Source organism: Oncorhynchus mykiss, chromosome 25 (assembly GCF_057628025.1).
Source record: "Oncorhynchus mykiss isolate SJ-2025 chromosome 25, ASM5762802v1, whole genome shotgun sequence".
NCBI lineage: Eukaryota > Metazoa > Chordata > Actinopteri > Salmoniformes > Salmonidae > Oncorhynchus > Oncorhynchus mykiss.
In genome coordinates this window covers 33,143,703-33,155,383 of record NC_143046.1, presented here as the reverse complement: position 1 = coordinate 33,155,383, position 11,681 = coordinate 33,143,703, and the positions used below count along the sequence as shown (strand labels likewise).

At 42.9% G+C, this 11,681-nt stretch overlaps 1 protein-coding gene across 1 annotated transcript; it reads left to right on the top strand.

Moving 5' to 3' along the window:
* The first annotated feature begins 71 nt into the window (after positions 1-71).
* On the top strand, positions 72-11,669 carry LOC110505026 (ankyrin repeat domain-containing protein 13D). The gene is made up of 16 exons (XM_021583963.3): positions 72-916; positions 1,052-1,187; positions 2,873-2,997; positions 3,423-3,468; positions 3,633-3,776; positions 3,942-4,131; positions 4,249-4,315; positions 4,413-4,494; positions 4,576-4,637; positions 4,751-4,881; positions 4,995-5,152; positions 7,663-7,776; positions 10,099-10,271; positions 10,432-10,520; positions 10,637-10,861; positions 11,051-11,669. The coding sequence occupies exons 1-16, from the start codon at positions 833-835 to the stop codon at positions 11,112-11,114; spliced, it is 1,890 nt and encodes a 629-aa protein (XP_021439638.3). The 5' UTR covers positions 72-832; the 3' UTR covers positions 11,115-11,669.
* The last annotated feature ends 12 nt before the right edge of the window (positions 11,670-11,681 follow it).

Here is an 11,681-nt window from a genome sequence, read left to right as displayed (position 1 = left end):
GTGTAAAAGTGGGATAGTGCAGTTGTGTACCCCTTCGATTGTATGGCAATATGCATTCCGCCCTTCCCTCCAACTGCTAGCCATAACCTGGAGCTGAAGCGACGCGAAAAATAAATAATACAAACTGGGGTGCATTTTGTCGCAGATGCCGCGGTCTGTTTTTGTTAACAATACTAGACTGTTTGTAATAGGGTTTTGTTGTTCCCTGGAATATTGTGATTGGAATGAACACCGAAAATACGCATTGATATCATCGGATGTATCATCGACTCGAGTGACCTGGATGTGAAATCCAAATAGGCCGTATATTGTTCTTATTTTGACAGCACAGGATAAAAATAAAAAAAACATTGCGAAAGCGAGAGGGTGATGATAGGAGTTGCTCGTTAGCTAACTAACATATCGTCAGAACTTGAGTCCCTCGTTTGTTACAACCGGCATTGCGAGACTAGTGGTTGACATGGTCAGGCGTGCGATGTCAGCCAGCTAGCTGGAATGGAAAATAAGAACTGTCATGATTTTAGCCAAGTAGTGTCATGATTTTAGCCAGTTAGCAAGCTTACCTGACTAACGGGTAGAAGAGAGCTAGCTAGCCATGTATTTCAAACGGTAATACTCATAGCTTCTCGCTAATTGCGTTAGCTACGTTGCTAGTTACCCGTTTTATCCCGTAAAATATCGCTAGCTTGCGTTTTTTTCTTTAGTGCACGTGTACTTCCACGTTTCTTCCCGCAGTAAATCACAAGTTTGCTGTAACTGGAAACACTGACAGCTGACCAGCAAGTTGCTAGGTAACATCATTAGCTTGCTAGCAGTTAGCTATAGAAAAACAATGGCTCAAGAGGCGTTTCCTTTACATTTTCTGGTTTGGAACAACCAATACATTGAGCTTGAACGGGAACTACAGCAAAACGAGGTAGGTCAACGGGGCGGGAGGTAGCAACATCAGTTTCTTTTCTTTTTCAGCCATTAATGTTTTGATTTTAACAGCTGCCGCACCGCTGAGAGGCGTGCCCGGCTTTCATGACCCACCAGGGCTGTTTTTCCACAGGAGAATGTGGAGCGTTTAGATGCGCGGGGGCGCACCCCGCTAGAGCTGGCGGTGTGTCTGGGCCACCTTGAATCAACCCGTGTGCTGCTCCGACACTGCGCAGACCCGACGCACTGCAACTCGCAGAGTTGGACTAGTGAGTGTATAAACTGGGGAATGACTGGGAAGAATAGTGTTCTCCATAAACAAAGCAGAGTCATTTATATTGCAGTCTGTTTGTTTTGAAGGATAGCTATCTGGGTTAATATCGTGTGTCTGTGGGGTCGTTCCATTTCAGTTCAAACCAAAAGGTGTGCTGACCGCAAAACTTTCCATACATATTTATATTTGCCCATGGTAGAAGTGGGCATTCAGGTCCAAAAAGTCACTTTCTGACAACATTCAGGAGATCAAGGTTCTCAAAGGGTGTTTAGCTGCCCTACTCTCCTTGAAGTCTATGGTACCACAAAGATCGTTGGAGGTCTCGAATTAGAATATCAGTTTTAAATAGTCGGTCTTCCATAGGAAACCTATTGAAATATAGATAATAGAACAGATATTCCCATTTAAGATGACATACGACTGTAGGTGGACCAGCATCCATCTTTGTGTAAGTAATTGGTGCTTAAAACGTAGATTCAATTAACATTTGAATGGTGTACCAGCTACATTGCAGTGGTCTGAAGGGATACTGTAAGTCCATTCTATGAAATATACTTCTATGAGTTAAAATGGGCTGTTTTAACCGAGGGCGGGCACAACACAAACACCACAGATTATGTAGATAAGATTCTTAATAGCCTCATCAAAAACCAAGCTTCCCTAAATGTGAAGCCTGGTGAAGTCCATGGTAGAAAATTTGCTAAATAGGGGTTGGAGCCCGCTGTAAATCAGTGACACCTCGCAACACGTCAAACCAATCAAATGCCTTGCTTGGATGGAGCTGGTGTAATGAGCTAAAGGAGGACGGACTCATTAATGGTTGGAATGGAATTAATGGAACAGAGTCAAACATGGTTTCCATGTGTTTGATACTGTTCCATTGCATACCATTCCAGCCATTACGATGAGCCTGTCCTCCTATAGCTCCTCCACTGGGGACAGTGCACGAGAGTGGCTGGGAAATCGCTTATTTTAAAACCTATTCAAAATATGTCGATATATGCCGATTTTGTGCATAGGGCACACTTCTGGCAAAACAATTCATTTTTTCCTCCAGGTTTTCTTATGTTTTCTGGTTGCAAACTAGCATACGGAACAACTCTGCAAAATGTGTCCTACCGGGGCTGAAAAAAGGAATGAACACGTAGCAACAACAAGCATGTGGGGGAGGGTTGTTGAAATGTAACGTCCAATAAATCAGCGGTCCATTCAAACCATTTTGGCCAATACAAAATTCTCCACAACTCCAAGGGAGGCGTGACAACGAACTGATTTTGAAGGTATGGCTACTTGAATCAAGGGTCTAAGCTACAACATATATGAAAATGAAAAAAATCTGAGTTCACCCATTAAAGGTTACATTTTTATATTTTTTAAATGCTTTAAAATAAATTCTAAAATAGTTTGATAACCTTGTTTGTATCCTTTTTTAAATGATTTCAAACTCGACCGTTAATATTTTCCAGCGATGAAGACTTGGATGTCTCATGGTGTTGTGGGGTATGCAAAATGGGTCAACTTTGAACTCCTCTTGCTCCTGAATGTTTTGGCATTTAGGTACAAACAGTTACTTTCCGACCACTTCTACCATGCCTAAGTGTGTATGGAAAATGTTGTTCAAATCAAAAGGGGGTGCGGTCAAAAAGTGATTGAAATCAAATGGAATGACCCTATGTCCAGTTTTGCAGGAGGCAGTGAGCACAGGGGACCCCGAGCTTTGTCAGCTGGTGCTGCAGTACAGGGACTTCAAGCGAGCCACAGAGAGACTGGCTGGCATCCCAGAACTGCTCAACAAGCTAAGACAGGTAAGACCGGTAGCGGTTAAGCGCGTTGGGGCCAGTAACTGAAAGGTTGCTGGTTTGAATACCCGAGCCGACTAAGGGAAAAATCTGTCGGTGCCCTTATTGCTCCTGTAAGTCACTCTGGATAAAAGTGTCTGCTAAATGACTAAAATGTAAATGTAACACACCGAAAGGTTGCTAGATCGAATCCCCAAGCTGAAAATATAAAAATCTGTCGTTCTGACCCTGAACAAGGCCGTCATTCCTAGGCCGTCATTGTAAATAAGAATTTGTTCTTAACTGACTTGCCTTGGTAAATAAAGGTTTAAATAACTAAAGAAAAACAATTTGCAGTCTTCAGTTCATCCACAAAAAACACACAAAGGTAACACACCTGTCAATCAGATACACCATTGCACAGATACCTGAAACACACTCCCGTCTTTCAGGCCCGGGATTTTTACGTGGAGATGAAATGGGAGTTCACCAGTTGGGGTGAGTTTCCGATGTTCTCCCAGTGGTCGGTTTCAGCACCCCACAAAGGATTAGCTCCCAATTCTACTGTCACTGTGATGCACTGAAATGTTTGCAGTGGTATTAAAACCACAAATTCTCTGTCCCCCTCTCCCCATCCATCTCCCCCTCCTTTCCTCGCTCAGTACCCCTGGTCTCCAAGGTGTGTCCCAGTGATGTGTACCGTGTGTGGAAGAGTGGCTCGTGTCTGCGGGTTGACACCACTCTGCTGGGCTTCGAGCACATGACCTGGCTCAAGGGCCGTCGCAGCTACATCTTTAAGGGCGAAGGTATGACACACTGGTGATATGGCTAGTTATTCCACACTGCGTTTCATCTGTTGTATTTCTGTTTTGGAATGCGTAGTAGCCTCATGGTGGTTTGTGTTGTTTCCATAGCTACCTGTTGAATGGTGATGTGTGTTTTGTCTCCATGGGAACGTGTTGTTTCCATAGAGAATGGTGCCATGGTGATGGAGGTGGACCATGACAAGCAGGTAGTGTACACCGAGCCTCTGTCTCTCTCCCCGCGGGATGCCCCATCTCTCCTGGCTGCCATGCTGCCCACCCAGGAGAACACTGCCCAGAGACTCACCTCTCCCATCGTCTCCACACACCTCAACACACGCAACATCGCCTTCGAGAGGTAACACACACACACCGCCTTCAAGAGGTAGCTACTTCACACACAAACACACACAGCCAACATACTCACCTACCTGGTCTCTCTCCTTATGCTTTTCTCCTGCTCTTTACTGCACAGGAACAAGTCTGGCATTTGGGGCTGGCGCTCTGAGAAGAGTGAGGCAGTCAGCGGCTACGAAGCAAAGGTGAGCCCAGAGACTCTATTGGACTTTAAAAATGCTTTTCATAAAAAAATTAGAGTTTGTTGGCATTTAAAATACTTTTTTATTTGGTTTGTTTCAGGTATACAGTGCCACTAATGTGGAGTTGGTGACTCGGTCAAGAACAGAGCACCTGTCGGACCAGGACAAGTCCAAGAGCAAAGGTACACAGAACACTCTTATGTTTAATTTGTTCATAGTATACATACACCCACAGTGTGGTTCTAACCCTCCTGTCCTCCCAGGCACCAAGACTCCTCTTCAGTCCTTCCTGGGGATAGCTGAGCAGCATACCGCTCATAATGGGGTGAGTTTCTCAAAGACACACCATCACCTCAAGTTGTATGTGGTGGATAGGTGCTTTGATGGACTGACAGATGGACGTGCTCATTGGTGTCTGTCTCTCCCCATGTCTCTCAGAGTAATGTGTGTCAGTATGCCAGCCCCCATAACCCCACAGCCATCACAGCTGAGGAATACTTTGACCCAGAGTTCCAACTCAACGAACGAGACATTGGACGCCCTGTGGAGCTCACCAGCAAGGTCCAGAGGTACCGCTGTTGCTGTGGCAACAGAGAACTGGGATAACCATAGCAAACGCACAGTCAAGCACAATATCACCACCGTGTTTAATGCAAGTGTCTCTCTCGCGCTCTGTCTCTAGGTTTAAGGCCCATCTGTGGTTGAGTGAGGCTCACCCTCTGTCATTGGCTGAGCAGGTCACGCCCATCATTGACCTAATGGCCATCTCTAACGCCCACTTTGCCAAACTACGTGATTTCATCACCCTGAGCCTGCCCCCCGGCTTCCCTGTCAAAATAGGTGAGGTTTAATACCTAAACTGCCCCCTAGGCCATACCTCCTAGGCTGGGGTCAGGAACAGACAGTCCCAGAGAGAGGACATTGAGAGGAAGAGGTGCTATCAGAAGAAAAAGGAAGCGCTTTACAATTTAGGCTGAAACAAAGTGACGAGAGTTTGAAGATTTCCGTTCTCTTCACCCTTGCCACCTCACATCTCTCTCTCTACAATTCAATTCATGGGCTTCAATGGGCTTTATTGGCATGGGAAACATGTGTTAACATTGCCAAAGCAAGTGAGGTAGATAATAAATAATACAAATTAACATTAAACATTCCACATTCAGAAGTTTCAAAACAATAAAGACATTACAAATGTAATGAGGATACAGTGTTTTAACGATGTACAAATGGTTAAGGGTCACAAGGGTTAATAAATAAGCATACATATGGGTTGTATTTACAATGGTGTTTGTTCTTCACTGGTTGCCCTTTTCTTGTGGTAACAGGTCACAAATCTTGCTGCTGTGATGGCACACTGTGGAATTTCACCCAGTAGATATGGGAGTTTATCAAAATTGGGTTTGTTTTCAAATTCTTTGTGGTTCTGTGTAATCTGAGGGAAATATGTTTCTAATATGGTCATACATTGGACAGGAGGTTAGGAAGTGCAGCTCAGTTTCCACCTCATTTTGTGGGCAGTGTGCACATAGTCTGTCCTCTCTTGAGAGCCATGTCTGCCTACGACGGCCTTTCTCAATAGCAAGGCTATGCTCACTGAGTCTGTACATAGCCAAAGCTTTCCTTAAGTTTGGGTCAGTCACAGTGGTCAGATAATCTGATTTGTTAAATCTTTCCAATGTTTCAAGTAATTATCTTTTTGTTTTCTCATGATTTTGATTGGGTCTAATTGTGCTGCTGTCCTGGGGCTCTGTGGGGTGTTTTTGTGTTTGTGAACAGAGCCCCGGGACCAGCTTGCTTAGGGGACTCTTCTCCAGGTTCATCTCTCTGTTGGTGATGGCTTTGTTATGGAAGGTTTGGGAATCGCTTCCTTTTAGGTGGTTGTAGAATTTAATTACTTTTTTCTGGATTTTGATAATTAGTGGGCATCGGCCTAATTCTGCTCTGCATGCATTATTTGGTGTTCTACGTTGTACACAGAGGATATTTTTGCAGAATTCTGCGTGCAGAGTCTCAATTTGGTGTTTGTCCCATTTTGTGAATTCTTGGTTGGTGAGCAGACCCCAGACCTCACAACCATAAAGGGCAATGGGCTCTATGACTCATTCAAGTATTTTTAGCCAGATCCTAATTGGTATGTTGAATTTTATGTTCCTTTTGATGGCACAGAATGCCCTTCTTGCCTTGTCTCTCAGATCGTTCACAGCTTTGTGGAAGTTACCTGTGGCGCTGATGTTTAGGCCAAGGTATGTATAGTTTTTTGTGTGCTCTAGGGCAATGGTGTCTCGATGGAATTTGTATTTGTGGTCCTGGCGACTGGACCTTTTTTGGATAACCATTATTTTGGTCTTACTGAGATTTACTGTCAGGGCCCAGGTCTGGCAGAATCTGTGCAGAATATCTAGGTGCAACTGTAGGCCCTCCTTGGTTGGTGACAGAAGCACCAGATCATCAGCAAACAGTAGACATTTGACTTCAGATTCTAGTAGGGTGAGGCCGGATGCTGCAGACTTTTCTAGTGCCTGCGCCAATTCGTTGATATATATATATATATGTTGAAGAGGGTGGGGCTTAAGATGCATCCCTGTCTCACCCCACGGCCCTGTGGGAAGAAATGTGTGTGTTTTGCCAATTTTAACCGCACACTTGTTTGTGTACATGGATTTTATAATGTCGTATGTTTTACCCCCCAACACCACTTTCCATCGATTTGTATAGCAGACCCTCAAGCCAAATTGAGTCTAAGGCTTTTTTGAAATCAACAAAGCATGAGAAGACTTTGCCTTTGTTTTGGTTTGTTTGGTTGTCAATTAGGGTGTGCAGGGTGAATACATGGTCTGTTTTACAGTAATTTGCTTAAAAAGCCAATTTGACATTTGCTCAGTACATTGTTTTCATTGAGGAAATGTACGAGTCTGCTGTTAATGATAATGCAGAGGATTTTCCCAAGGTTACTGTTGATGCATATCCCACTGTAGTTATTGGGGTCAAATTTGTCTCCACTTTTGTAGAGTGGGGTGATCAGTCCTTGGTTCCAAATATTGGGGAAGATGCCAGAGCTAAGGCTGATATTAAAGAGTTTTAGTATAGCCAATAGGAATTTGTTGTCTGTATATTTGACCATTTCATTAAGGATACCATCAACACCACATGCCTTTTTGGGTTGGAGGGTTTTTATTTTGTCCTGAAGCTCATTCAAGGTAATTGGAGAATCCAGTGGGTTCTGGGAGTCTTTAATAGTTGATTCTAAGATTTGTATTTGATCCTGTATATGTTTTTGCTCTTTATTATTTGTTATAGAGCCAAAAAGATTGGAGAAGTGGTTTACCCATACATCTTTCTTTCTCTCTCAGAGATCCCTCTGTTCCATGTGTTGAATGCTAGAGTGACCTTCAGTAACCTGTGTGGCTGTGATGAGCCTGTCAGCTCTGTCACTGTACACACACCAGAGGAGGCCCCCGAGGCTGGTAACCACGCACACACACACATATACATACATACATACATACATACATACATACATACATACATACATACATACATACATACATACATACATACATACATACATACATACATACATACATACATACATACATACATACATACATACATACATACATACATACATACATACATACATACATACATACATACATACATACATACATACATACATACATACATACATACATACATACATACATACATACATACATACATACATACATACATACATACATACATACATACATACATACATACATACATACATACATACATACATACATACATACATACATACATACATACATACATACATACATACATACATACATACATACATACATACATACATACATACATACATACATACATACATACATACATACATACATACATACATACATACATACATACATACATACATACATACATACATACATACATACATACATACATACATACATACATACATACATACATACATACATACATACATACATACATACATACATACATACATACATACATACATACATACATACATACATACATACATACATACATACATACATACATACATACATACATACATACATACATACATACATACATACATACATACATACATACAGTGCCTTGCGAAAGTATTCGGCCCCCTTGAACTTTGCGACCTTTTGCCACATTTCAGGCTTCAAACATAAAGATATAAAACTGTATTTTTTTGTGAAGAATCAACAACAACACAATCATGAAGTGGAACGACATTTATTGGATATTTCAAACTTTAACAAATCAAAAACTGAAAAATTGGGTGTGCAAAATTATTCAGCCCCTTTACTTTCAGTGCAGCTAACTCTCTCCAGAAGTTCAGTGAGGATCTCTGAATGATCCAATGTTGACCTAAATTACTAATGATGATAAATACAATCCACCTGTGTGTAATCAAGTCTCCGTATAAATGCACCTGCACTGTGATAGTCTCAGAGGTCCGTTAAAAGCGCAGAGAGCATCATGAAGAACAAGGAACACACCAGGCAGGTCCGAGATACTGTTGTGAAGAAGTTTAAAGCCGTATTTGGATACAAAAAGATTTCCCAAGCTTTAAACATCCCAAGGAGCACTGTGCAAGCGATAATATTGAAATGGAAGGAGTATCAGACCACTGCAAATCTACCAAGACCTGGCCGTCCCTCTAAACTTTCAGCTCATACAAGGAGAAGACTGATCAGAGATGCAGCCAAGAGGCCCATGATCACTCTGGATGAACTGCAGAGATCTACAGCTGAGGTGGGAGACTCTGTCCATAGGACAACAATCAGTCGTATATTGCACAAATCTGGCCTTTATGGAAGAGTGGCAAGAAGAAAGCCATTTCTTAAAGATATCCATAAAAAGTGTCGTTTAAAGTTTGCCACAAGCCACCTGGGAGACACACCAAACATGTGGAAGAAGGTGCTCTGGTCAGATGAAACCAAAATTGAACTTTTTGGCAACAATGCAAAATGTTATGTTTGGCGTAAAAGCAACACAGCTGAACACACCATCCCCACTGTCAAACATGGTGGTGGCAGCATCATGGTTTGGGCCTGCTTTTCTTCAGCAGGGACAGGGAAGATGGGTAAAATTGATGGGAATATGGATGGAGCCAAATACAGGACCATTCTGGAAGAAAACCTGATGGAGTCTGCAAAAGACCTGAGACTGGGACGGAGATTTGTCTTCCAACAAGACAATGATCCAAAACATAAAGCAAAATCTACAATGGAATGGTTCAAAAATAAACATATCCAGGTGTTAGAATGGCCAAGTCAAAGTCCAGACCTGAATCCAATCGAGAATCTGTGGAAAGAACTGAAAACTGCTGTTCACAAATGCTCTCCATCCAACCTCACTGAGCTCGAGCTGTTTTGCAAGGAGGAATGGGAAAGAATTTCAGTCTCTCGAAGTGCAAAACTGATACATACCCCAAGCGACTTACAGCTGTAATCGCAGCAAAAGGTGGTGCTACAAAGTATTAACTTAAGGGGGCTGAATAATTTTGCACGCCCAATTTTTCAGTTTTTGATTTGTTAAAGTTTGAAATATCCAATAAATGTTGTTCCACTTCATGATTGTGTCCCACTTGTTGTTGATTCTTCACAAAAAAATACAGTTTTATATCTTTATGTTTGAAGCCTGAAATGTGGCAAAAGGTCGCAAAGTTCAAGGGGGCCGAATACTTTCGCAAGGCACTGTATATACACACACACACACACGCTAACTCCACGTCCATCTGCTTGCAGGGCAGGCCCCCCCTCCCTTTCACTGCGAGGTGGACCCCTCCGTTTTTCAACCACCCCCGGACTACACCACTCTTGGTGCGGGCCGCAGCGAGCCAATGAGAGATGAGGATGATAACTTGCTGCAGTTTGCCATCCAGCAGAGCCTATTGGATGCAGGGACAGAAAGCGACCAGGTGAGACAGGAAATAAGTGTGTTTTTAGAGCTGGCAAATCCATTGTTTAATATAAGTCATTGATCCATATCTTAGATATTTATCAGCTTCAGATTTTCATGATGATTGCCATGGAAGTTCAGTAAGTACAAGACATGCATAATAATGCCTCTCTCTTTAGGTGACTATATGGGAGGCTCTGACTAACAGTCGTCCTGTTTCTGGGCACATACAGTCACCACTGTATGAGGACGACTCTCAGCTGGAGAGGTGAGAAGTCCTACCTCCATTTCCCCTTCCCCTTGTCCATGTCAGATCATGTATTACAAGGCTTTCCCTCTTTAGCGTTACCTTTTTAAACTGTCCTCCCGCTACCTCTCTGATAGGGCGATCCAGGAGTCCATGTCGATCTCATTGGCTGGTGGTGAGGAAGGAGATCCCGCATCTCCCCTGTCAGTCTCTCCGTCGGACCCCGGAGCCAACTCCCCTCCCTCCTACAGCTCAGTGGCTGAGCCCCGGATGCCGGGAGCGTTTTCCGCGGTGAACAGCTTTGACGAGCAGCTACGCATCGCCATGGAACTCTCGTGCAGGGAGCAGGAAAAAATGGACAGGTGAGAGAGAGAGAGGGGTTTTCTTGCTTTGTTCATCCATTGTTCTCTGACAAGAGGATGAGGAGAGGAACCCATCCTAGAAATGTTGAACATAGTCATGGAGAGGGGCATTAATAGGATGGAAGGAAAAGGATTTTAGGTGATTGACTTCCAGTTTCTATGCCAATTGACTTATGTTTCCTGTTACAGGGTGAGGCAGCAGGAAGCGGAGGAGCTGGAGAGGATCCTTCAGCTTTCGCTCTTAGAGAAGTAGCCACGGCGACGGCAGAGGATTGAGGAACAAACGTGTTAATTTATTGCTTTTTTTTATCCTGCAATGTTAAATTATTATTATTTTTATTTTTCATTTGTTTATTTGATATCTTAATGGGGCACTGAAAGAGTACGGGTACAGTATTCACTGATGGAGGGAGTTAGACATGGTACTGGCCGCAAGGTGGGTAAAAGCAATAGGGTGGAAACTGCTTTGTGGGCAATTGCCATATTTGCTGTCGCCTGTCCAGTGGGAATGAGGGGGGGAGATGAGAGGGGGAGAGGTTGTCAAACTAGCACTGAGGCTCTGAGAGCAGATACTTTTGGATGGATGAAGAGGGAAACGTTAACATCACTTTGCATTTTGCTTTCTTTTTCACAACCCTGCTGTCATTATTTTGAGTGATAAAAACCCTTTAACCTTTGACCTATGATACAAAAAAATGCTTATATTAGATAATTATTGAAAAAAATGATGTTATAGTGTTTGAAACAGAATTATGTTGGTTGACTCTTGCGTGTGACTTGGAAAATACATTTACTCAATGTCCCTGAAGCATTGGTGTGG